The sequence below is a fragment of the Trematomus bernacchii genome, unplaced genomic scaffold, assembly GCF_902827165.1.
Source record: "Trematomus bernacchii unplaced genomic scaffold, fTreBer1.1, whole genome shotgun sequence".
Taxonomy (NCBI): domain Eukaryota; kingdom Metazoa; phylum Chordata; class Actinopteri; order Perciformes; family Nototheniidae; genus Trematomus; species Trematomus bernacchii.
In genome coordinates, this window is record NW_022987782.1 from 2,568,984 (window position 1) to 2,596,883 (window position 27,900).

At 42.3% G+C, this 27,900-nt stretch overlaps 1 protein-coding gene across 2 annotated transcripts; it reads right to left on the reverse strand.

Moving 5' to 3' along the window:
• Positions 1 to 15: 15 nt before the first annotated feature.
• Positions 16 to 27,807, reverse strand: LOC117497397 (grainyhead-like protein 2 homolog). 2 transcript variants are annotated; one of them, XM_034149374.1, is made up of 15 exons: positions 27,499 to 27,800; positions 26,682 to 26,868; positions 25,918 to 26,331; positions 25,715 to 25,767; positions 25,140 to 25,296; positions 24,752 to 24,863; positions 21,698 to 21,792; positions 9,895 to 10,053; positions 9,763 to 9,820; positions 9,549 to 9,688; positions 2,483 to 2,520; positions 2,262 to 2,350; positions 2,070 to 2,155; positions 1,859 to 1,923; positions 16 to 1,115 (listed from the first exon to the last, which is right to left on the reverse strand). In XM_034149374.1, exons 1-15 carry the CDS (start codon positions 27,510 to 27,512, stop codon positions 1,001 to 1,003), a joined length of 1,782 nt encoding a protein of 593 aa, XP_034005265.1. In that variant the 5' UTR covers positions 27,513 to 27,800; the 3' UTR covers positions 16 to 1,000. The 2 variants fall into 2 exon arrangements, with proteins under 2 accessions (XP_034005265.1, XP_034005266.1); XM_034149375.1 differs by lacking the exons at positions 16 to 1,115; positions 1,859 to 1,923; positions 2,070 to 2,155; positions 2,262 to 2,350; positions 2,483 to 2,520 and adding an exon at positions 8,586 to 9,200 and having other exon boundaries at positions 27,499 to 27,807.
• Positions 27,808 to 27,900: the final 93 nt, after the last annotated feature.

Here is a 27,900-nt window from a genome sequence, read left to right on the forward strand (position 1 = left end):
AAGAAGCAAGACAAGTGGCTTAAATAATATTTATTGGCTCATTCAAAATACTGTACATTATGTTGCATGAAGCAAATTAAGGATGCCAATAGGATACAATTAATCAGGTGTAAACAGGCTTGAAACGTTTCACTGTTAGGCTCTGATATTTGACGGGGCCTCAGAAAAAGATTGTGTAAATGAATGGAGCAGTTAAGTCCCCGACTAATGTCATAAACACTAATGAGTACAGTCTCTTCAGAAGGAGGAAAAACAATAAACACATGCACAGGGGAAGCAAAACAGTTCAACAGCATACTGGAGGCTCACTGTCCTGTTCCAGCGTCTCCAGAACCAGGCCTCATGCAATTATAGATGCTGAGACACCAGCATGTCACCACTATGGGAGACTGGGATTTCCCATGCACTTATGGGCACCAGTTACAATATGACCAATCAATAAAAGATGGGCAACCAAAAGAAAAAGAGAAATTCAATTTAAACTTGACAAAAGCACTTTATAGGGAATTGAAAAAAGAACAATATTCATACAAAACATTAGTCCATTAACTTAAACTGTTAAGTGCCTTTCATACACCTGATCAAGTCATTTAAAAGCTTTCACCACCAGAGGTGACGTTGAGAATAACTGGAGCACAGAGAAAGCAGACGCTGCTGTTCATCCGGCGGACACAGCAGGAGGCCGGGCGCTCTGTTGGGACCGGAACAATTACCTCCTGTCTATCTGCATACGAACTTAAGTTAACAGGTAGTAAGAAAAAAAAAAACTGAAAATATTTCCTCCCTAAGCCAAAAGTCTGGGCATTTCGGTAGGCGTGTGTTCCTGAAGATAAACACCTGATGCAGAGGGGAGGAGGAGTTTAGCCAAGGATCCGTGTAACCAACAAACCAAGACTATCATGTGGCCTTCCCCAATGAACACATGTTGTTGCTAATCTAATACTGCTAGCCCCCCCCCTCATTCCATTCACGGTGAATTTGGTGCTGTGCCTAACAACCCTCAGATTTCTGACAGAGTGACGCGAAAGGATTCCGCAGAGCTCTCAACAGCTAGGATGAAGGTGTCCTCGTTGGAGTAGTGCTGGATCATGTTGTCGTCCATGTTCACCAGGACCCTGAGGGACAGGAAACACATCTCAGACCAGAGGCCCCGTTACTTTGAGGCAAAGTCTACAGTGAACAGCGCTTCTAAGGTCATCTGCATATCTATTTCATTTCATCCCATGAATGGTAATGTTGGTCTGTAGGTCGTTACATGAATTTGGTTAAGACTGAAATATGTCAATCACTTGGGGAAGATGGGACAGTATGAGAGTACAGCAATGAAATACTGTACGTAAATACAGGTTTGAGGTACATGACCAGGGACTACATGTACTGCTATTCAATACTTCTACAGTTCAGAAGCAAATATTGTTATTTTTACTACATTTATTTCACAACACTTTTTTTAACTTGTGTAAATGTAACAGGTTACCAGGCAGTATATAGATAAACAAAAAAGTAATTAATGCATCGGAACTCATATATGGGCCATTGTGTATAATGAGTACATTTTACATTTTAAAGCTAAAACTTTTGTACTTTAATTTAGGTCCAATTGAATATGTAAATGCAGTACTTTTACTTGTAACAGAGTATATTTACACTGTTGTACTACCTATTTTACTTATCCTGTCTTTTAAGTATAATATCCACCTATGCATTATAACCTCAAAACTCACGACATCCCATCATCCTCAGCTACCTTTGTATTTAGTGCTACTCAGCAAATGTTAGCTAACAATGAAAGCAAATATGGAGAACACGTTAAACCGTATAACTGCCAAATGCTCGTGTTAGCATTTAGCTCACTCACCCTTTTTTGCTTTTCTGGTAAACTCTGGCCTTCTTGTCAATAGGTAGTGCGTATTTCTCTGAGATCTGAGAGACATTAAAAAACACTATGAAGCCCTACATGTTTATTACAATCTTAAAAATAATTGTATTGATGATATGGGGCAAAATGGATGTAGCTGTGTTCCATTATTCAGACAAAAGCAGCGGAACAATATTTTGCTAATACTCACGGCCTCCATCAGTGCGTTAAGGGTTGGGGAGCGCAGCATTAAGGCATCAAACACTTCATCACACTCCTTCCTCACGTACAGCAGGACTGATGAGTAATGAATGAAGAAAGCATAATAACTTTTTCATTCAGACAAAAAAAATAAGGTATGAGACCAAAATCCTGTAATGAGAAAAGAGCGACATTTACACACCTCTCCTTTGCAGATCCACTTTGGGTTTCTTAGGCTGAGGCACACAGACATCCTCCTCAGCAACACATGCCATTCTCTTCATGGGAGTACTAAACACACACACGGGCACGCACACGTTATTTGAGGTCTCATATGGACAATCGTAAACAATCCCAAATTCATGCAAATCCAAAAGATCTTCAAACCAGAAGTGTGAAAATAACAGTAGATATGATTCTTACCGATCTCTGTTCGCCTCTTCACTGTTAAAAGCGAACACCTGTAAATGGAGTTAAAGAGGAAATGTTCTGCTGATGTTCAGGTGTATATCAGTATGTAGTGTCTCTACTTTAAAGAGTCCTCTCCTGCTGATGTTCAGGTGTATATCAGTATGTAGTGTCTCTACTTTAAACAGTCCTCTCCTGCTGATGTTCAGGTGTATATCAGTATGTACTGTAGTGTCTCTACTTTAAAGAGTCCTCTCCTGCTGATGTTCAGGTGTATATCAGTATGTAGTGTCTCTACTTTAAAGAGTCCTCTCCTGCTGATGTTCAGGTGTATATCAGTATGTAGTGTCTCTACTTTAAACAGTCCTCTCCTGCTGATGTTCAGGTGTATACCAGTATGTAGTGTCTCTACTTTAAAGAGTCCTCTCCTGCTGATGTTCAGGTGTATATCAGTATGTAGTGTCTCTACTTTAAAGAGTCCTCTCCTGCTGATGTTCAGGTGTATATCAGTATGTAGTGCCTCTACTTTAAAGAGTCCTCTCCTGCTGATGTTCAGGTGTATATCAGTATGTAGTGTCTCTACTTTAAAGAGTCCTCTCCTGCTGATGTTCAGGTGTATATCAGTATGTAGCAGAGGTGGGAGTAAGTCCTACATGTGCAAGTCATGAGCAAGTCTCAAGTCTTGACCTACAAGTATCAAGCAAGTCCCAAGTCACTGTGGTGAGAGTCAAGCAAGTCAAGTCAAGTCATTGCTCAGGTCAAGTCAAGTCAAGTCATACGAAATTCTGATGAATAAGCCCAGTTTCCGCATTTAAATCAGTTAAAAGACAGTGGTTATGAAAATGGATTTAACCCACACTATGATCTTCATTACATACACAGTTAATCATTTGAAATCTAATTTAGACCGATGACAATCATATTAGATTCATATTAACCCTAGAACTGCAGACAATATAGCTAGGATTTAAAACTCAGTTCATTGGGTTAATTTTTGAAATTGCTTCAGTTTATCATCATAACAGATCAAAAAGTTCAGATTCATTTTACAATAAATCAAGGAGTGATGCACTTCTACAAACAAAAACAACATAATTAAAACATTTAAACAAACTACTAAAAGTAGATGAACTACATTATTCAAAAGTTTACAGTAACTTCTGATAATAACACAGGGGAAATAAACGAGGCATCTCTTTTCCTCTCTCTCTCTCCCTCTCCTGACAGCCCGTCAGTATCAGGGTTAGTCAAAATGAATCCCTTGGCGTGTTCATTTACCGTTTTGTCTTCTCTTTGTAATGCTTAATCGATTTGAAACCAAGTCTAACGTAGCTTAAACTTAACGTTAGCTTTCTAGCTAACACAACACATTCACGCACCTTTCTCTGAGGGTTTTTTTGTAGTGACGAATGAAGTTGGATGTTGTGGTGGTCGTGTCACTGATCTTTATGCTGCAGACCCTGCATACCGCTGTTCTCTTCTTATTAGCGTCATCGACAACATAATCCTTGAATCCAAACTTGACTATTTGTGGAGTAACGCTAGCCGCTGCCATGTTAACTGACACTCCTGCGGTCTAGTGGGTTGCCAGGTTTGCGCGCACGGCGCTATAATCACCCAATCACATTTTTCGAAAAAACTAAACGTAATATCTCACTACAAAAACAAACGCAAATATTTAATTTTAAACAGTCAAGTCCTTTCAAGTCATCTGTCTCAAGCTTAAGTCAAGTCTCAAGTCATGAATACCAAGTCAAAGTCAAGTCAAGTCTTTTATCAATGTTAGTCAAGCAAGTCTCAAGTCCAAAAATATGCGACTCGAGTCTGACTCGAGTCAAGTCATGTGACTTGAGTCCCCACCTCTGGTATGTAGTGTCTCTACTTTAAAGAGTCCTCTCCTGCTGATGTTCAGGTGTATATCAGTATGTAGTGTCTCTACTTTAAAGAGTCCTCTCCTGCTGATGTTCAGGTGTATATCAGTATGTAGTGTCTCTACTTTAAAGAGTCCTCTCCTGCTGATGTTCAGGTGTATATCAGTATGTAGTGTCTCTACTTTAAAGAGTCCTCTCCTGCTGATGTTCAGGTGTATATCAGTATGTAGTGTCTCTACTTTAAAGAGTCCTCTCCTGCTGATGTTCAGGTGTATATCAGTATGTAGTGTCTCTACTGTGACACGTCTCCATGCCTTAATGTTCAAAAAGCTCGATAATTTTTTTCTTCCACCGCTTTTCACCCTCTCTCTGAAACCAGAGCCAGTGTGTGTGTGTGTGTGTGTGTGTGTGTGTGTGTGTGTGTGTGTGTGTGTGTGTGTGTGTGTGTGTGTGTGTGTGTGTGTGTGTGTGTGTGTGTGTGTGTGTGTGTGTGTGTGTGTGTACACTGTGACAATTATTAGACAAGTGAGTATTTTTTCATGCAAATTGTCCAGCTCCAAGCTGTATGAACTTGAATTCATATTGGATTTAACCATATCAGCTGATGTGTATCTGTATAATGAGGGAGGGTGTGGCCTATGGAGGTCAACACCCTATATCAAGGTGTGCAGAATTATACACACAGCTCCACTTCGACACCAAAAAGTTGGAGGTGGGGATCTGGTATGGGCTGGTAATATTAAAGATGAGCTAGTTGGACCTTTTCAGGTTGAAGATGGACTCAAAATCAACTCCTGAACCTACTGCCAGTTTTTAGAAGACACTTCCTTCCATCAGTGGAACAGGAAAAGGTCTGCATCTTTCAGGAAGACCATGATTTTATGAAGGATAATGCTCCATCGCATGCAGTACTCCACTGTGTGGCTAGCCAGTAAAGGCCTTAAAGATGAAACCCTTCCTCACCTGACCTAAACCCTTCCTCGCCTCACCTGACCTAAACCCTTCCTCACCTGACCTAAACCCTTCCTCACCTGACTTTTCCTGTTAAGCCCTGAGCCTGTTTTTCAGGTCTCAGGCTCGAAAATGACATTCCCAGAACAAATGACCATATCTTCCCTTCTAAAAGGGTTAAATTAATAATCTTTTTTCTCAAAGTAATGATAAACCTGTGAGTTGGATGTAGAAAAGTCAGAATCAATATAGATGTTTTTTATTTTAAAGAAAACTCTGATTTTACATAGTAAAAAACTGTAAATTATAGTGTCCGTCCAAAAATTCTTTTTTACTTATAGTGAAAACTACCCTTGGATGATGGGTTAGTAGACTAAAAGCTTTAGGAATCCAAAGTACAACATATAATAAGTACCCTGTATCAAGATTGATGCAAAACAAGTGACATTTGACCTTTTTAAGAGAGATTTAGCCAAAAAACCCCACTTCTGGGGTCATTTGGGTGGATTTGACCTATCTCTGGCCCCCCTTACTCGATTTTGATGAATGAAATCTCTTTATAACCGCTAGAGCCAATGGAATCGAGGGAAAGTTATATACACACCAAAACGTTAACAAATAAGGAGTGAGAGTGACGCGTTACCAAAACCGGAAGCTGCATGCATGGTGGCTACCATTAGACGATCTGCCGTAAAAGCTCCGTAAAGGTACGTGTTGTGATGTCTGTGTTTGCTTCCCCTGTCGCAAGTTCGGATCGCTCAGTGATGATACTATACCTAAATAATCTGTGGAGTCTCAGCTTTAATCGGATATATTGTATGTGCAGCTACGATAAGTAATAAGGGTATCTTTATCTTGAATTGTGTGCCAAAGTCAGTTTGCATTTTTTCGCTCAGGGGTCATTTAGACGCTTCTTATGAGACTTGTGTTTTGTTTTGGTAAAAATGGTTCATATCTTCAGTTAGCTGAGATTCTTCCCGTTAATCTGGTGCTACACATTAATAGTTTCATAAATGTTAAGAAGCCCTGAGACATTGTCTCGAAAAAAAAACGGTGGGAGGGGTCCAATGGGGGGACCGCCGTGCTTAAGAGGTTAAACCCTTCCTCGCTTGACCTTAACCCTTCCTCATCTGACCTAAACCCTCACCTGACCTTAACCCTTCCTCACCTGACCTTAACCCTTCCTCATCTGACCTTAACCCTTCCTCATCTGACCTAAACCCTTCCTCATCTGACCTAAACCCTTCCTCACCTGACCTAAACCCTTCCTCATCTGACCTAAACCCTTCCTCACCTAACCTAAACCCTTCCTCATCTGACCTAAACCCTTCCTCATCTGACCTAAACCCTTCCTCACCTAACCTAAACCCTTCCTCATCTGACCTAAACCCTTCCTCATCTGACCTAAACCCTTCCTCACCTAACCTAAACCCTTTCTCACCTAACCTAAACCCTTCCTCATCTGACCTTAACCCTTCCGCACCTGACCTAAACCCTTTCTCACCTAACCTAAACCCTTCCTCATCTAACCTAAACCCTTCCTCATCTGACCTAAACCCTTCCTCATCTGACCTAAACCCTTCCTCATCTGACCTAAACCCTTCCTCATCTGACCTAAACCCTTCCTCACCTGACCTTAACCCTTCCGCACCTGACCTAAACCCTTCCTCACCTGACCTAAACCCTTCCTCACCTGACCTTAACCCTTCCGCACCTGACCTAAACCCTTCCTCACCTGACCTAAACCCTTCCTCATCTGACCTAAACCCTTCCTCACCTGACCTAAACCCTATAGAGAACATGTGGGCCCTTCTTAAAGGGAGATTTACAGTGAAGGAAACTCCTCTCTGAACAGAGTCTGGGAGGCTGTGGTTGATCGTCAACAGATCCAGAAACTGACAGACTCCATCAATGCGAGGCTTGTGACCAGTGTTTCCGCCAGACCAGGGCTGAGAGGGCGGGGGGGGGAGGTGACATCACGCGACTTGAATTTTTAATTGAGCCGTCCCTTATAGATAATATCTCTTTACGTTAGTGATGGCCGATGTCGGGGAAACGATCTTCAATACTCCAAAAAGAATCCCACCAGGCTCCTTTGCCCCTCCAACAGAGGAATGTCCTTGTCCTTTTTCCTTTTCGTCATTTCAAGCGATAAAAACTCTTCTTTTTTTTTGGACGCCCAATGACGGCAAGATGCCCCCCTGGCGGAAACACTGCTTGTGATTGTTATTGAAGAAAAGGGTGGCTGTATTGGTAAATGATTATTTATTTTTTAATCTCGGAAATGTTTATTTGTACATTTTGAGTTGTTTGTTTATTATTCTCACTTTAATAAAAGGGAAAATAAACAAGTGAGATGGGAACATTTTCGTTTTTCCTTAAGTTGCATATTAATTCTGAACACCAATAGTGGCCCAATGACTGTGCAGACATACAGCTCTGGAAAAAAGAGACCACTCCGAATTTTTCTTAAATCAGCATCTCTAAATGTATGGCAGCCATTCCATAAAAGTGTCTGTTGAATTCCAACACAAGCACACCTCATGAGGTACTGAATTAAAGAGGAAAAGTATAAAAAACACTGCTGTGGTCATCCCTATCCTCTTGCCATAGGATCAGCTAGATGGCAAAAACAGTAGTACTACCTCAAAAGTATTCGAAATTTAAAAAAAACGATTGACCATGCCTAAAGAGTTGAAAAGAGACGTTTTGAGTGAGGAAAAAGAAGGGTTCAATTCTGGTTTTACTGGCAGAGGGATACAGTTAGCGTTAGGTTGCTTCCATCCTTGAAAATTCAAAGACAGCGGTTCATAAGAACAAGGTCAAGCAGCAGACATTGGGGACAACAAAGCTACAGACCGGCAGAGGGCGAAAACAACTCTCCATTGACCATGATGACCGCCAACTAGGGCTGTGCGATTATGGCAAAAATCATAATCACGATTATTTGGGTCAATAATTGATATCACGATTATTAAATACGATTATTCATTGACTTTGAAAACGTCCATTTATTGAACTTTAAAACAAATTAAAATAATAATTTGAACAGTATCTGTTTAACTGTTGATTACCCTGAACGTATAATTCAACTGAAAAACCAATAAATTAAATAAATGATACATTTATATCTACATTTAAATAAATAATATCAAAATAATAAATACCAATAAAAAAAATCAACAAATATTTTGGAGCGCACTTCAACAAGCTACTAAACATATATAAATTAGATCAAATATGTTGCAGTGCACTGTCACAACCTAGCAAAGCAAAATAATCGTTTTTTTCGATTATGTTGTTTTTGTAATTGTGGCAGGCCAAAATCGTAATTGCGATTAAAAAACGATTAATTGCACAGCCCTACCGCCAACTCTTTCGAATGTCACTCAACACCCGTAGGATGACATCAAGTGACCTACAAATAGAATGGCCAACGGCAGCTGGGGAGAAGTGCACAGCGAGGACGGATCAAAGCAGGCTGAAGTCTCACAGAGCTAGAAACAAGCCCTTCATCAATGAGAAGCAAAGAAGAGCCAGGCTGCAGTTTGCAAAAGACCAGAAGGATTGGACCGTAGAGGACTAGAGTAAGGTCATCTCCTCTAATGAGTCAAATGTTCATCTTCGTTCGACACCTGGTCGGTGGAGGATCAGTGGCGATCAGGGGGTGCTGGAACAGGGCAGATTTCTCTTTGTGAAGGACGCATGAATCAAACCAGGTGCAAGATTATCCTGGAAGAAGTCTTGCTTCCTTCAGCTCGGAAAATGTTCCCCAACTCTGAGCATTGGTTTTTCCAGCAGGACAATGCTCCCGTCCACACAGGTCGATTAAGGTGTGGATGGAGGATCACCCGATCAAGACCCTGTCATGGCCAGCCCAATCTCCAGATCTGAACCCCATTGAAAAACCTCTGGAATGTGACCAAAAGGAAGATGGATGGGCCATCAAACAAAGCCCAGCTTTTTTAATTTTTGCGTCAGAAGTGGCATGAAGTCCTCCAAAAGCAATGTGAAGGACTAGTCGAAAGCAGGCCAAGACACATGAGCAGTGATTAAAAAGATATAGAGCAAAAAAATAAAAACATAAATGTGCATTTTACTCAAAGACATACCTATAAATAACACAAAACAGCGACTGATAATGCTGCAGTGGTCTCTTAATTTTTTCCAGAGCTGTAGATATTCTCTTAAGAAAGCACTGTATTTGTGTGCGTGCAGGCGTGCGTGTGTGTGTGCGTGTGTGCTTGTATGTCCCTCACCTGTCCAGCTCTCTGCAGGTTTCCAAAGTGCACGTCAGGAATGAAGAGCACAGGCTGGGAATCCAGGTCCAGCAAGGCTTTAAACAGCGTGCTGTCCGCCCTCTGGAAGGGGGTGGTCTGCCCTGAGTTGCCATTTTTCCCTATTCAGACAGAGTGTGAACTCGCATCTGTTGCCAGGCAACCATTCAAATTACAGAGTACCAAATGTTTGTACCCTTCATCTTCTTCCTGAGCTGCTTCTTCTCTTCATCACGAAGCTTCCTCTCAGCGCCCTGCAAAAAGCACGAAGGACAGAACATGAGAGGATGCTCATGGAGTTCCAATAGAGGGTCCACAGTGACCTCACCTTGTCACAGAAAACCTTGATCTGAGCGAAGGCCCTGTGGATGGGCCTGCTGCTGCAGCTGCTGTAGCTGTAGCTGTCCACCTGGATGATCAAAGGCATGCCCTTCACTCCTTTCTGTGACGAGAAGTCTGTGCTCAGACAGTTCACTGAGATAAACACCTGGGGGGGAGGGGGGCAGAGAGGTATACACAGGTCAGCTTCTGGAGATCAATCTGCAGAGGGAAAGATTGCCGTGCAGCTCAACTATTATGAAATAAGTGTATATATATATATATATATATATATATATATAAAACTTAATTAAAATATGTTTCATAACAACAAATCTGCTTAAATATTTTAGTAATTCCATATAATAAAATACACATTGAGTTATCCATACTTTCATTCATAACATCTATCCATACATGGTAAGTATAATATCAATCAAATACTTTATCAATCACAGAGAGAGACTAGGTTTTGTGACAGTTGCAACATATTAGAATTACATTGATGACTATTTGTTTATACGTAAGTGGAAGTAAAAACATGCAATAAAAGTCAGATAAATCTTTATGAATGTACAAACATTTTGGTTTTAAATGAATGTAAGAAAAAACTATTTTATAGTATTTTAAATGATTTTTATATACAAGCTGGTATAAACAGTTGAGTTAGTTGGCTAGAGTAATTTTACATTTCCCCGCTGTGAGACTAATACATTATTTCTAATTCTGATAATATACAGTTATAGTTTGCTAAAAGTAATGCAGATTGAACTGTCCATGCTCAGCAATAAGCTAGTGGTGTGCAGCTTTTAAAATGTCCTGTGTCATTATCTATGAAATCACTATGTATTCTGACCATAGTCACTGTTGTACTGTCATTATCTATGGCACAGGCCAACATACAACTGAGAACTAAGTAACTTTGCAAACAGAAAACTCTCACAGCAGAGGTGTGAAGCTACACCTTGCAACAAGCTAAACTACAGAACACACAATAGAGTGATAACACTGATAGACAGAGAATATATAAAATATATATTACAGAAACACTACAGAGCTGTTGGATCTGAACAGTGAGTTATCCCACAGAGGAGGTTTAAAGACTAATCCACTGCATTTTCTCAAAAACAACCCTGATTCAGTAGTTATTTAAAGCCAGCCCCTCTACTTCACATCACACATGAGGGAACAGATCCCCATGATGAGGAGGCCTGATGATTTTCCAGTTAAACAAGAACGTTAGATTCCTCACCGCGGCTCATCAGCAGATTCCCACTACGCAGCATCAACAACATCGTGCCTAAACCTGCAGAGGTGAGGGCTGTGAAGGCCTGCAGCACAAAGAAACTCTACACACCTCCACAGACACACACCTCCACAGACACAGAGCATTGGACGTGTTGCTGCTAGCTATGTGTGTAGTGTGTGTGTGTGTGTGTGTGTGTGTGTGTGTGTGTGTGTGTGTGTGTGTGTGTGTGTGTGTGTGTGTGTGTGTGTGTGGCTTGTAGTATTGCATGTTTGAGCTATCAAATACCTTCCTAAAAAGAGAATGGCTCTGATAAGTGTCTGTCAGTGCCAGGCACAAACAAGCAAACAAACAAACATTACATGACATTGCATTTAGCTGACGCTTTTATCCAAAGCGACTTACAATAAGTGCATTCCACCAAGAAGATACAAACTTGAAGAAAACAGAATCATATAAGTACATCAGGTTTCATAGAGCCAAAACATTTCAAGTGCTACTCAACTAGCTTTAGATAAGCCAGTCCTTTGTTAGTATATTAGTGCTTTGTTAGTAATTGTATTGCTTGAAGTGGAGTCGAAAGAGATTAGTTTTTAGTCTGCGCCGGAAGATGTGCAAGCTTTCTGCTGTCCTGATGTCAATGGGGAGCTCATTCCACCATTTTGGAGCCAGGATAGCAAACCCACGTGTTTTTGCTGATGGGAACTTGGGTCCCCCTCGCAGACAAAACAAACAAACAAACAGACTGTTATGGCGCATTTCCACTGCAGGGCCTCGCACGGCTTAGTACGGTATAGTTAGGCCTTGGTAGGCTAGGCTCACTTTATGCTTCGTTTCCATTACAGTTTAGGAACTGGGGTAGTAACTATAGTAACGCAGTGTAGGCGGAGCCGTGAAGTCATCTTCAATGCGAAACACAAAACCAACATCAGCCGTTAGCTGTTAGCACTCAGAGCTCACTGCTCCTCATATCTGTTCAGAAACTAGACAAAAGTTAAACAAGTTTGCAGATCTCCATTCAGAAAACGCGCATTTTAAAAGGTTTTTCGCCTGCCGTCTGTCTGCAGACTTGTCAAAACATTAATTCATGGTTTTTACTAACCGGTATCAGTATGTTGTTACTTCGGCATCATTTTTAAACGTGTATTACAATTAAATCACGGTCAAATATGTTCATTTTGTTGTAGTTGTAGCCCCCTTGCAAGCGATTCTCTCACTAGTTTAGCATACTCAGCCCGGTTGTTGGCCCGGAAAGAACCTGGATTTTGGAGAGCCAGAAAAACTGTGAAACAGTACCTGTTAGCCGGAACTACCCCTAGTGGAAACGCAACAAAAAACGGGCCGGGTTTGGCACGGCACGCTTAAACCGTGCTACGCGCTGCAGTGGAAATGCGCCATTACAGAAGGAAGCACCTCCGCTCCCCTACCAACACATTTCACACTCCAATAAAATGATGATGGTGATTGCTGTTGCTGAGCAACAGAGACCTGACACAACAAAACTGATCATTTGCAACAAAAATACCAATTCTGTTCATCAGCACATCAGAGACTGATTAGACATCCTATTCTGTTAGGAAACCCGAATTTCCAGGTAGTATAACAGAGAGAAAGAACTATAACAGAGACATGATCTACTGGGATTTTCAGGAGCAGAAGACCACACCGGGTGCCACCCTTGTCAACTAGGAACAGGAAACTGAGGCTACAATTTGCACGGGCTCACCCAAATTTGACAATAGAAGATTGGAAAAATGTGGCCTGGTCTGATGAGTCTCGATTTCTGCTGGGACATTCGGACGGTAGGGTCAGAATGTGGCGTAAACAACGTGAGAGCATCGATCCATCCTGCCTTATCAACGGTTCAGGCTGGTGGTGGTGGTTAATGGTGAGGGGGCTATTTTCTTGGCATACTTTGGGCCCCTTAGTACCAATTGAGCATCGTTTAACGCCACAGCCTACGTGAGTATTGTTGCTGACCATCAGGCCTGCCCCAACAACATGGCCAACTTGGGGCCCTACGCGAAATTATGTCATGAGGCCCCCGGGTCTGTACACAACGCGTCACTCACCTGTCGCGAGCAGGGGGGGGGTAGAGTGTTAGCCCCGGAGCCTCGCTGAGGAGAAACCAAGGCCGGATTAACCATATGGGCAACCTGGGCAAGTGCCCAGGGGCCGTTGAGCAAGGAGGGCCCTCGGTGACAAGATGAAAAAGAAAAAGAATTTTTTTAATTTTTTTTTTTTTTTCGGGCACAACCTCACTCATCATACATTGTTTTAAATGACACTCACTCTCTGTAAACCGTCTCTGTACTGTAGGTCTCACTATGTATGCGCTCAACTTTATTACTACGCGGCGGCGGTGTATAGCCGAATCACAGCCCCACCCTCACTCATGTCACATTTTGTCACGTGAGCAGAAGAAATGGATGGTGCCGGTAGCCAAACGCCCAGCGGGGCTAAGAAAAGAAAGAAAAAGAAAGAAAAAGAAGAGAGAGTGGCGGCTGCATTAAAAAATGTGCTAACAATAAATAGCTTTTTCAAAAAAGCAAAAAGTGACGAAATAGGCCAGCAACAACCACAAGGAACAGTGGCGGCGGTCACGGAGGATGTTGTTGAGCTAGCGAGCAATGTTAGCCTTGAACCTAGCATGCTAACGCAGCGGGTAGAAGAGGAGGAAAAAGATGAAGACGAGCCTGACGAGGACGTCACAGAGCAGGGTGAAGGATCGAGTTCATCGGAAGTTCCCTGTGTCTCTCAGGACCCTGCACAATGGGGATTCATTGCTGGAAATGTCCGGGAGGAGACTTTGATGAAAGCGGTTTCATACTTTCATAATCGGGCAACGAAGTATCCAGCATCTAGGAGGGAGACCGATGCTAGCGGCCCGACACGCTCACTGACCAACGATATGCTGACCAGACAGCTTCACAATGGAGAAATCGTTCAACGCGATTGGATTATTTATTCTCCATCTACCGGAGCAATTTATTGTTTTGCCTGCAAACTTTTATCCACTCACAGCCACAGCAATGCATTTGTTCTCGGCTTTAGTGATTGGAAGCATCCCGAGAGGATAACAGAACATGAGACGAGTGGTGAGCACAGAAAATGCATACTTTCACTTATGCATCGCACTAAACTCATGGGCACTGTGGATGCTTCTCTAGGGATGCAGGTCGACACAGAAAGTCAGTGCTGGAAGGATGTATTGAGACGTGTAGTTGATTACATTCTTGAGAGAGAGGGGGCTTCCTTTCCGGGGAAATGACGAACTTTTAGGATCCGCACATAACGGGAACTACCTGGGAACCCTGGAGCTGCTCGCGCAGTTTGATCCATTTTTAAAGGATCATTTGCAGAAGTTTGGCCAGAAGGGACGTGGTAGGACTTCATACTTGTCATCAACTATCTGTGAGGAGTTTATTGGTTTGATGGGTGACAGAACAAAGGAAGCAATAGCAACAGAACTACAGCGAGCAAGGTATTTCTCTGTCATCGTAGATTCTACACCTGACATGTCTCACGTCGACCAATTAACTTTTGTTTTCCGATTTGTGAGTGAGAAAGGAAAAGTTATTGAGAGATTTATTGGATTTGAACCCATTCACAGTCACACTGGGTCAAGTCTGGCTGACTGTGTGATGAAGATGGTCATTGATATGGGGCTGGATCTCTCAAACTGCCGTGGCCAGGCTTATGACAACGCATCCAACATGTCAGGAAAATATAATGGGCTGCAAGCTTATCTCAAGAAAAGCAACCCACTCATACATTACATTCCGTGCGCAGCACACTCCTTGAATTTGGTTGGTGTCAACTGTGTTGAAAATAGTTGTCGTGAAGCAAGCCAGTTTTTTGATATACTTCAAGCACGTTATGCTTTTTGCTCTGCTTCTACCCACCGATGGAATAAAGTGTTCACTGAAAACGTCACACTGACGCTAAAATCTCTCTCTTGTACAAGATGGAGCTGCAGAGGAGACTCCACAAGAGCTCTTTGTGAGAATTACACTGCAATAAGAGGGGCTTTACAAATGTTGGCGGCTGATGACGGAGAGCGTCAGGACACACGGCGAGAGGCCTCTGCGCTGTGTGGCAAACTTGGGAAACTAGAGACTGCTCTGCTGACGATATTTTGGGACACTGTACTGCACCAATTCAAGCTTACGAGCACTGGCTTGCAAAAGAAAGACATTGACCTATTGACCGCTGTGCGACTTTTGGAATCGCTGCACACTTATGTTGCATCACTTCGAGGGACATTTTCGGACTTTGAGACATCTGCCCGGGCCGTCACCGGCGTGACACAGACATACCAGCACGAGACTCACCGTGTTGGTAAAAGACGAGTATTTGATGACGAGACAGTGGAGCGAGGTGGTACTGACTGGCAGTAAAAAAATCCAGGTTGAGACATTCAATGTAATTATTGACAGGTTGCTCTCAGGACTTAGCAAACGCCTGGATGCATACAAAGACATAAATGATCACTTTGGAGTCCTATTTGACATGTGCTGTGATGACACTGATCTCCGCAGACGGGTCAATATTCTCTCCTCGTCATATCCTACTGACTTGGATAAGTCATTAGGAGATGAGCTGATCCAGTTTAGGGCTTTTGTCAGCACAGAGCCAGATAAAACTCCTGCAAACAGACTGCAGGTGGTGCTTAGTGGTGCTTCCATGAGCGCTCAGTGCTCAGGGGCCCCTGGAGGTACTAATCCGGCCTTGCGAGAAACTGTTGCATGCATAACTGCGCCGCGCATAAGATGAGGCCCTACGCACTGCGCGGGTTCTGCGTATAGGGAGGGGCGGCCCTGCTGACCATGTCCATCCCGTTATGACCACATTGTACCCATCTTCTGATGGCTACTTCCAGCAGGATAGCGCCCCATGTCACAAAGCTCAACTTATCTCCAACTGGTTTCTTGAACATGACAATGACTTCACTGAACTCAAATGGCTCCCACAGTCACCAGATCTCAATCCTTTAGGAGCAGTGGTTCTCAACTGGTGGGTCGCGACTCTAAAGTGGGTCGCGGACCCGTTTGGAGTGGGTCGTGGATGTGTGAGGGAAGGAAAAAAACAAATTGTTTTTTTTTGGGGAAAAAGTCACTTTTATTTTGAAGGCCCGATTTTCTAACGCTGTGCATTCAGTAGGCGTTGGACTGGAAGTACCGGAGACCATAAACGGTTTTGAAAACGTCGGTCACGTAGTAATCATCTTCTCAATAAAACATCTTTGCTGATGGTTTTTCAGTCTTCTGGCCAATCAGAATCAAGATTGTTGCCGGAAGTCCCCACGGAGAATAACTTTGCGGTAGAACTACTCTTCAAGATTCAAGATATTTTATTGTCATATGCACAAGTAAACAGACAGTTACACCGTACAATGAAAATCTTACTTTGCTAGTCCACCCTACGCAAGTAAAATACAGGAATATAAAAATAAATAAATACTTCGAAAAAAACAAATAAGTTTGGCACACGGCAACAGCAGCATCAAGGGCACATAAGTAGCAGCAGTTTAAAAGATATTTAAATAGTATATAAATAGTTGTATTGCACATGGTTCACAGTGTATAAAATATTGCACGGCAGACAACAAGTGCACTATGCATTGTTAAAGTAGGTAGTGCAAATGGTGAGTGTCAGTGTGTCTGTGTAGCACTCACAGTTCAATCAGTGTGTGTTTGTGGTGGGGGGGGGGGTAGCATGTCCATCAGCCTGATGGCCTGTGGGTAGAAACTGTTTGTCAGTATCGTGGTCCTGGATTTCAGACTCCTGTAGCGCTTGCCTGATGGCAGGAGAGTAAAGAGTCTGTGCTGGGGGTGTGTACTGTCCCTGATGATGTTGTGTGCTCTCCTGGTGACCCTGGTGGTGTAAATGTTTTGAAGTGAGGGGAAGGCTGCTCCTGAGATGTACTGTGCAGTTTTTATCACACGCTGGAGTGCCTTCCTGTCCTGAGCAGTGCAGTTTCCATACCAGACTGTAATGGAGCTGGTAAGGACACTCTCAACTGTACATCTGTAGAAGTTGCTGAGTATTTTGGATGGCATGCCACATTTTCTCAGCCTCCTTAGGAAGTACAGTCGCTGCTGGGATTTTTTTATATTCTGTTGTGCATTGTGAGACCAGGTGAGATCCTCGCTGATGTGGGTTCCGAGGAATTTAAAGGTTTTCACCCTGTCCACCTCTGTCTCACCTATGTACGTCTTGTCTGCATTCAGGGAGAGATTATTGTGCTAACACCTGGTCACCAGGTCCGCTACCTCTCTTCTGTACGCTGCCTCAGCCCCACCGGTGATCAGTCCAATGACAGTCGTATCATCTGCGAACTTGACGATACAGGTGTTGCTCTGGGAGGCCACAGAGTCGTGTGTGAAGAGGGTGTACAGCAGGGGACTCAGCATGCAGCCCTGTGCTTACAGTTTTAGTGCCTGACGTGCGGTTGCCAACTCTGACTGACTGGGGTCTGTCTGACACAAAGTTCAGCACCCAGTTACAGAGAGCAGGTGTCAGTCCGAGAGTGAGGAGCTTAGCAGAGAGTTTGTGTGGGATGACCGTGTTAAAGGCTGAGCTGTAGTGCAACAGGACGATAGTCATTCAGGCAGGTCACAGTGTTTTTCTTTCGGAGGGGCACTATGGTGGTTGTGTATGTGTATGTGTGTATGTGTGTGTGGGCACAAAAGCTTGTGCTAGAGACAGGTTAAAAATGTCTGCAAGCACATCAGCCAGCTCTGATGAGCAGACCCTGAGGGCACGCCCGGAGATGTTGTCTGTGCCTTCCGTGGGTTTGTTCTCCTCAGAACCGTACGCACCTCTGCTGATGTCACAGTGAGTGGTGAGTCCTGTGTGCGCTCTGTGGTCACAATCCCTCTCTGTTGGTTGGTGTTGAGGGCCTCAAAGCGGGCATAGAACTAATTTAACTCATCTGGCAGTGTGGGTTGGCTGGTTGTGACACCCCCGCTTCTCTGCTGGTAGTTTGTGATGTGTTGCAGGCCTTGCTACATGCGTCGGGAATCTGCGGTGGAGTATACATCCATGGGTACAACTTCAGATAAAAATGAACACAATGAAATATTACCCCCGGTTCGATGACTGACAGGTCACAGAACAATGGGGGCTATCTACCCTTACCCACAAAGTAATTCACACAGACAAGTTCAGCTGTCAGAACAAAGTGAAAAACAAACAATGGCATAAAATATTATTAATATGTCGGGTAGTAATAGATTTATTTATTTTCTTCTCAGAGTGTACCAGAATGCGTAGTTTATATGTTAGTATTTCTAAAAATCTCCAGGGGGAGAATTCCCCCAGGCCCCCTTTCTGCGGTTGGGTTTTCAGCATGTCACGTTTTTATGTGATACAGTTCAGCTTTGATTCCATCATCTCATTAAACCTTTTTTAAAAGCATACTTTAGTTCTGTGAAGGGATATAAGGGATATATGCACTGTACTTCACTTTAATTAATATTGTATGCTGAAAAGGGTATATATATATATATATTACAGCACGATTTTTTGTTGAATAGATTTGAGTGGTTCAAAATGTTGGGTCGCGATTTATTGACAAAGTAAAAAGTGGGTCCCGAGGCCTGACCAGTTGAGAACCACTGCTTTAGAGCACCTTTGGGATGTGGTGGAACCAATGATTCCCATCATGGATGTGCAGCCAACACATCTGCAGCAACTGCGTGATGCTATCATGTCAATATGGACCAAAATCTCTATCAATATATACACACACACAGTGGCGAGCCGTCAGGGCCCTCTAGGCCCTCTCTGAGGGCCTAAGATATTCTACAAAATAATATTTAAAAACATTAAAAATATATATTTTTTTAGTTATATTTTTCATTAGTTTTACCAAAATAACTTGATTTAATTGTATTTAAAATAACATTTCCAAATAAATAAATCCTTCGAATCTGCCTATTCAGTTTCTGTTTGAATGTGAAGGGTTAAATGAAAGAAGCTCGTCTCTGCGAGGTGAAGACAGGAGCTGATTGGTGGTCCTGCTGTAAATTCACAGAGGGCCAGCTATAGTAACTGAACGAGTGAGTAATGTCAAACGACAGTACAATTGACCAATCATATCTTCCCTCTAAATGGGTGGGTTTTATTATCGCGGACTTTATGAGAAGTTCCGCCCGCTGTGAAGCTTTTCTTGTTTACATAGCAACAACAACTTCCTGTCAACAGCGTAAACTCGCCTTCAAAATAAAAGCATGCCAAATTACACTTAAGACACACAACTGCAACGAAAGTAACAAACACAATGCAATATCATTTTCAATGTCAAAGAACACAAATTGGGTTATTTACAGGTGTTGTTTTGTGTGGTAGAGGGTTGCTTTCATTGATGCGTTTTGCACCCCGGGCCGTTGTTTTGATATTCCGCTGAAGTATACGCTGTGACGTTTTTTTTTTGGAGGGAAGGGGTGGGGGTCAGAGGGCCTAGGTATAAAAGTCACGGCTCGCCACTGCACACACATTTACGGTATGTCTGGCAGTGGCTCAGTCAGTAGGGGCTTGGACTGTGAGCTGTAGTTTTATCATGCCAAAAAGCTGCTGTGTCGTTTATTGCACCTCAAACATTAAAAAAAATCCAGAGTTAAGTTTTTCTGTACTTCCTCTAAGAAAAAAGGACAGTTAAAGAAGAGCTCTGTGGCTTCAGGCTTGATCGCCATTCAAATGACAGCGTTGTTTTCCCCCAAAAGTGGGTGGGGCCGTAAAGTGACGTAGATGTTACTCAATGGACATCGATCGCCTACTACTATATTTAACCATATATCGAGACCGATCGTCAATTTCCAACAATTTTATGTAATTCTTTGCCTGTCTGGCCATTGTAATCGGGCTCTTTGAATATCCAAAAATCCACGGTTTTCTTAAATTTCTGATCGGATTGGCAAAAACTTCAGAATTTGTATTGACCGCCATTCAAATGACAGCTTTGTTTTCCCCCAAAAGTGGGCAGAGCCGTAATTTTTGCCCGGAAGTGACGCATGTGTTACTCTCATGTATCCCCCAAACCACACACCCCTTCAAAATAAAAGCCCTATAGTTTTCCTGTATCGTTACAGGAAGTGCTGGAAGAGGGATGTTTTTTCAAAATAAAAGCCCTAGAATATTAACACACACGCACACACACACACACACACACAACTATTACTTATACAAGTACTACTTATACCACTAACACCACTACTACTCATACCACTACTACAACAACAACTACTACTACTACAACAACAGTAGATATATAACTCCTTCAGCCTACTTTCAGCTACAGAAATTCAACTATTAAATTATTCAGCTATTTCAGGACATTGAGGGTATACATTTTGTTGTTTCTTAAGCTTCATCCCTATTTTTCCTACTCTTCCAGTTTAACATTCCACTTTAAAGTTTTCCAACAAAATCAGTGCCCTGAATTTGAGCTTCAACTATTTTGATTCAAATCATTTCACTTTTCTGCATTTTCCCACTAAGTTCAGCAACACACTTACTTGGTTTCTGTAAATAAAAAGCAGCTACAGAGACCCTTCAACTAATACAATATTCTGCTTTTTCTGCATTTTCAGCTAAATTCAGCAACAAATGTACGCAGCTTACATCATTCGCACGCATTTTCAGCAGGAAATGCATTTTCTAGTTATTATTGTGTGATCCTTATGTCGGCCACAAGAGGATGAAGTGCTCCACTACCCGACAATGAGCCTTCCAATTCCACCTTCCATATTATTTTTTAGACCATTCCCATTGTTCGCCACAATATACACTATAAAGAGTTTTTTATTTGAAATAATATTTATTTATCTTGAAACATGCAAAAAGAAAACATGAATGCTGTGTAAGTGCTATCTAGATTGAGTGTTGCAACAGAAAATAATGGACCTGCTCAAAGTAGTGTTGTCAACAGTTGAATGAAAAAGAAACCTGGAAACTATTTATTTCACTGGGCAAAACTTTTGTTTCCCAAACTGCTTGCACTATTGTATTGTTTTTTTTGGTCTTGTTTCTAGTCGTTGTTTTATGTCTTATCTACATTTATGTATTGTTGGAGGAACCTGTGATTCAAGATTTTCATTGCACAACTACACTGTAACTGTGCATATGACAAATAGAACATTTTAACCTTTGGATTTTCTTTGTGGCCTTTTACTTGGAGTACTGCTTAACGAAACACAGCTGAAGCAGTTATTGTTCCACAGCTGAAATAATGATGTGTGTGTTAAAGGTCTATCATGCAAAATGCACTTTTTTATGTCTTTTATACATAAATGTGTCCCCGGTCTGATGCTCCCTCTGTCACCCCTTAGCATTCTCTGACTATTCTGCGGTTTCATGGAGCAATCTCCAGGAGGCTCTGATTTTTTAATTACACAAAGAAAGTAAATGACAAAACCAACAAGTCATGTGCCTTAGTGCATGTAAGAGTAAATAAAATAATCAATAGTGAAAGCGATTGTATTTTAAATGTGTGTTTGTAGATCAATCATTTCTTGCTTTGATTTTAAACAGCACCTTACCCTATACTTCTGTTGCTTTGTACCTTAGCTTCTTCACTGACATCCCATGTGAAAGAGACAGCATTGTAGGCAATTTCCTCCACATTCCCAATCGTGCTGAAGCTCTCCTTGTAGTCAGCTGCATGTAGAGTGAAGAACAGAGAGAACTGTTTCAGTGGATGTTGGACTCACCAACACCGACACCAAAACCAAGTAAGTTCCACAATTCTCTACGCTAACACTGAAAAACAGTCATTAATCCTAAACAATTCAACAGTCCCTTTTGCATACTGGTTTCTGTTGATAGTTTAAAAGATCATAGTTCCCTCGCCAATATCTTTTTTTGAATAGCTGTGAAATTATATTTTGTTCAAGTTGCCCAAAATTTCACACAGATCATGATGTTAAAAATAAAATGTTTAAGTTATATACAGTGGAGGAAATAAGTATTTGATCCCTTGCCGATTTTGTAAGTTTACCCACTTACAAAGAAATTAACAGTCTATAATTGTAATGGTAGGTTTATTTTAACAATGAGAGTAAAAATATCAAAAAGAAAATCCAGAAATTGACATTATATAAAAGATATAAATTGATTTGCATTTAACTGTGGGAAATAAGTATTTGATCCCCTTGCAACCAACAAGAATTCTGGCTCCCACAGACCGGTTACATCAGTCCTCTTCCTTTAAAAAATGTACTCGTATCAACTTGTTACCTGTATAAAAGACACCTGTCCACAGAATCAATCAATCAGATTCCAGCCTCTCCACCATGGGCAAGACTAAAGAGCTGTCTAAGGACCTCAGGGACAAGATTGTAGACCTGCACAAGGCTGGGATTGGCTACAAGACCATCAGAAAGTAGCTTGGTGAGAAGGAGAAAACTGTTGGTGCGATCATTTGAAAATGGAAGAAAAGTAAAATGGGCATCAATCAACAATCAACCGCCCTCGGTCTGGGGCTCCACACAAGATCTCGCCCCGTGGGGGTATGATGATCATGAGAAAGGTGAGGGATCAGCCAAGAACTACACGGGAGGAACTTGTTAATGATCTCAAGGCAGCTGGGACCACAGTCACCTAGAAAACTATTGGTATCACACTACACCATAATGGATCAAATCCTGCAGCGCCTGAAGGCCCCCTGCTCAAGAAGAACATGAGGCCCGTCTGAAGTTTGACAATGAACATCCGAATATTCAGAGAAGGCTTGGGAGAAGGTGATGTGGTCAGATGAGACCAAAATCGAGATCTTTGGCATCAGCTCGACACGCCGTGTTTGGAGGAAGAGAAATGCTGACTATAACCCCAGAACACCATCCCCACCGTCAAGCATGGAGGTGGAAACATTCTGCTTTGGGGGTGTTTCTCTGCTAAGGGGACAGGAGGACTTCCCTGCATCGAGGAGAGGATGCAGGGAAGTAAAGGTGGAGATTTACTAAGATTTCTCGGCCATGCACCGTAAAATCTTGGCCGATAGCCTCCTTCCCTCAGCCAGGACACTGAAAATGGGTCATGGAGGGGTCTTCCAGCAGGACAATGACCCTGAACATACGGCCAAGGCAACACAGGAGTGTCTAAAGAAGAAGCACATATAGGTGATGGAGGGGCCTAGCCAGTCTCCGGACCTTAATCCCATAGAAGATCTGTGGAGGCAGATGAAGCTTCCAGATGCCAAGCATCAGCCTCAAAACCTTCAGGATTTGGAGAGGGTCTTCAGAGGGGAGTGGACCAACATCCTTCCTGAGATGTGCACAGACCTGGAGACCAACTACAAGAAGCGTCTGACCTCTGTGTGTCCAACTAGGGTTTCTCCACCAAGTACTAACACATGTTCTGCAAGGGGATCAAATACTTATTTCCCACACTTAAATGCAAATCAATTTTGATCTTTCATATAATGTCCATTTCTGGATTTTCTTTTGATATTCTTACTCTCACTGTTAAAATAAACCTACCATTAAAAGTATAGACTGTTCATTTCTTTGTAAGAGGTGCGTCCCCTGGATGAATAGATAGTGAGATTTCTGCGCCCCAACACAGGTTCCATCTGCCACGGGGGGACAGAACGCCACTAGTCTTGAGTCCTGATGGCACTACAAAATATTATGGTGCATGCAGTTCTGTAGGAAAAATATTACTGTCAAGTTTTTTTTAAATGTTAGCATCGACGAGGTACTTGTGATATCCCTACAAACAACAACAGAATATATTTTACTCATTATTAAGCATAAGCAGGCGGTTTTATTTTGTGTAGCTGCATGGTGGAACCGTTATACTTTTTGGCAGCTGAGACTCGTGGTTCCTATACCCTGAAGATCTGTCTCTCTAAAAAGGTCACAAAACCAGTCGGAGGGGATGTACTAACTATTTATGTTTACTCTTTGCTTTTTGGGAAATATTAGAGAACTTTACCCCTTTGGAACTCGAGCCCTTTCTTTTAATGAAAATGGAACTACTACCAACATCTGGTTTCATTTCCAGTTCATCATTCATCATTTATGTTTAAGTTCATCTATCATATTTCTTCGGTCAAACAATTTAGCCAACAAATCAAGTTGCAAATTAGCAAACATTCCAACATTGAAATTGTTACCTCCAAAAAGTCTCAACTCCTCATCAAATGGGCCTATTTTCACCCACATAAGAAAGATTATATATTTTAAAGTTAATACTATTCTGGCATGAACTTACAACAGACAAAACCACCAGAGTCTGATACCTCTGCCACATTCCATCAAGTTTTCAACCACAGGTTGAGGCCTGCCTCTGGCTTCAGTCCAGGCCCCCACCTATTTCACCCGTTAACGTCTATGCAAATGCAGACCCATTGGCTGTTTATTCATAGTGCTCTTGTGGGAATCGTGGATTGACAGTTATTCAAATTGTGTCGGGTTTCCCCTCAGGATATGTGACAGGATCCTGCTGAAGGCTCCTCCAGGTTTACCACCTACTTACTCTCTTTTTAACTCTCTGGTTTTGTGGAGCTCTGCTGTCATAATATCTGTAAGTGTGACATTCAATTCCTTTTGTAATTTAGTAATTCCAGTTTTACTTAAAACCCCATCAAGCCATGAGTGTAGCAGGAAGAGCTCACCGATGTCCAGGACCCTCTGTTTGGCAGTGTGCTGGCGGGAGTGCCAGTATTTCCAATTCTTCAGCTGCTCGTCTCTGCACTGGTCTTCTCCAAAGACAACCATGATAACACTCTGAAGTAGAAACACATGTATACAAGATATAATACATTAAAACAAGTTCAAAGGAGTAACAATTTATAAAAACTAATATTACATTTGTAAGTTTAACAAGATTTAAAGCTCCTCAACAATAAGCTGAAAGTAAAACCCTGAACTGTAACCTACGCTTCCTCTCCATGACCCCCCCTCCTCCCTCACCTGAACAATACTGTCCCGCTGCAGCTCAGAGCCTCCCCTGGCACATTGCTCATTACTAGATGGGCCCCCATCAGGCGCTGGTCCACTCACCCGCACTTTGCCTTTGGGCTGATTTATTGACGATTTGAAGTTGGCCTTGGACAGTGTCAAAGCGTAGAACTGTCCCCGGTTCATGTAGGCCATGGGCCCCTCCCCCTGCCGCGGCCTCAGCGACATGCTGGCCTCCAGACAGTACTGGAAGTCGTCACTGAACATGAACATGTGAGGAGCAGATTTAATAAAAATACAGTATCTCTTGGTACAAGAACAAACAGCATTCAAAGAAAGCAAGAAATGGACCATGAGGCTCTAAACAAACTGATTTTGTTATGTATTAAAAGGTTCTCTCATAGAACAGCAACTCTTTATTTGACAAGTCTGGTATTTTTTTTTATTTTGTCGGCAAATACCCAGGAAAATCCCGGAACCAAAAAGTATTTTGTGAGTATTGAAAGCTTGATATATCTCATTCCTCCATGCATGCTGGGCAATATGATGATTTTCATATTTCTATATCTTTTCTATTGTGATATTAATTTCTCAACATTTTCATTTTCATTTTGTGCTTATGTCCCTGAAAAATATGTAGGTTTAACGTTTGTACCTATCTGTGAATTTTGACTTACGTCGGTGTGCTGTAGTGGAATTCATCTCCTGAGGAGGGACTTCTGTTGTACATCTGTTAAAGAAGAATATGTACTGTGCTTCAGAAGAAGAAATGCTGCATACTGCCACTGATGGAGCAAAACAATCCTACAAATGGGATCCTGGTTTACAAAGCGAGACACATGATCACCTCCACCTCACCCCCTTGTATGACAAGTCTCACCTCTCCTTCCACAGCGTCCTCATATATATTGTCTGGATTGCTTCTTTGTTCATTTTTCAAGAACCCAGCATGGGACAGATAGTAGTGGCTCTGCTCGTGAACCATCCTTGTCTGCTCTCTGGGTTCTTCTCTGTAGGAACCTCCAAAGCAGGGAACTCCCATAGATGTGTGGCCCTCGGTCTTGACCAGAGGCAGAGCTGAACCACCTTTACCATTTCCTCCTCTGGTCTCTCCAAACCTGGAGCCCTGGTGTTCTGCAGTGTTGCTGTTGTTTAGTGAGAGGTTGACAGGCATGGATCTGAGAGCCTGAACATGGGGATCTAACATCTCCAAGCTGCCGCCGTCATCTGGCCCATCAGCAGAGGGGTCTGTGGGTTTGACTCCGCTGGGGCCCCCTCTCCTCTCTCTGGGAACCTGATAGGGTTAAAGCAAACACACAAAACGTGTTAAAAACAAATCAGAATGTATTTAGTCACTTTATATTTGGAATAAATGAGAAACCATACAGTCATCAAACATGTCAATTAGTGAGCACAGTAAGTGCACAAGAGTAAACGCATATGCAACGTTGTCTGGTTTGAGTTCGGACTGTAACACCACATACAGTATGTATTTTTAAGTCCATATTTGCCACTGATGTCAACCATAGGCCAGTAATTGTTTGCAAATTTATTTTAAAAGTTTACAAAGGCAACCTGGAAACTGTTATTGTCAAGCCCAGTTATGTCATTGGTAAATTGGCTGTGATGTCACACTTTCCACACCTTGTAGTATTCGTACAGCAGTCCCAGAGCTGCGGCACTGTCCTCGTCTCCGTTGATGCTCATCATGGCCTTGGTGGCAGCAGTCAGGGGGTTCTCTAGGTAGCTCTTCCACGCCTCATCCTCGCCACTGAACACTCTGCGAGACGGCGCCAGCACTTCATTTGGTACCACCACCACCAACCGTTTACTGAGAGGGCCACAGGACAACGGGAAGAGAGAGATCAAGCCATGTTGTCACTGCAAAGCCAGTCTGTCATTACCAGCTGCTGCGTCTGCCAAGCCACCAATTGTGCCCCAGGCTGTTTCTCACCAAACTTCAATGTAATTGTCCGCTCTATGTGAGGGGAGTTTATGTTATGTTCACTTCAGTATATTATAAATACACAACAAAAACGTGTTCTGTAAACATCAGGCTGACACAAGAGTTATTTCTAAATATATATATTTTGTAATCATTCAGGGAGGGTAGCAAGAAGAGCAAACATTCAACAGTATTTTTATTTACTGTAAAGTAAAAGGTTTTTCTACTAATAATTGAACATATCAAAAATATATCGCTTAACTAGAGCCCATTCAATTACAGTTAGGTTTTAAAAAATACACTTTACTATTATAGTTATATTCATTATGTGATTAATTAATTAACTCATTTTATATGTAGTACCACAGCTTGATAAGACTCCTTCCTATTAAATACATGTCAGGCTATGAGAGAACAAAGAGACAAAAGACATCTAAAATATTCCTAAGCACTAGTAAATGTTGCAGTAAAACTGACAGAGGTTATTGCTCGCAATATGAATGTAATATGTCTTACCTGTCCAGGTCCATGTTGCCTCCAGGACTCTCCGGTGTTCTCTAGGACTTGCTGGAGAAACTGGACTTTCTAGTTAGTGCAGGTAAGTTTGTGTGGGAGACTGAGAAAACTAGGCGGTTCTATTGAACCTCTCAGGCAAAACAACCAATGAAGTCCTCTGTTACCTACGTGCTTACATGCATTTAACTATATTTGATGGCAGTTCAAATTTAAGCATCTGTTAATAAATAAAGACAGCTCAATTTCTTGCTCTTGTCAGGTTGGTAGGCTATCCTGGTGAGTGAAGGGATGGATCCTGCAGCATGTAAGCAGAGGAAAGCTGCCTCTTCGATTTAACACATGTTTCTCTCCACAGGTGGCACAGTGATATCCCCATTGGTGAACAGGGAGGGGAGGGCGGGA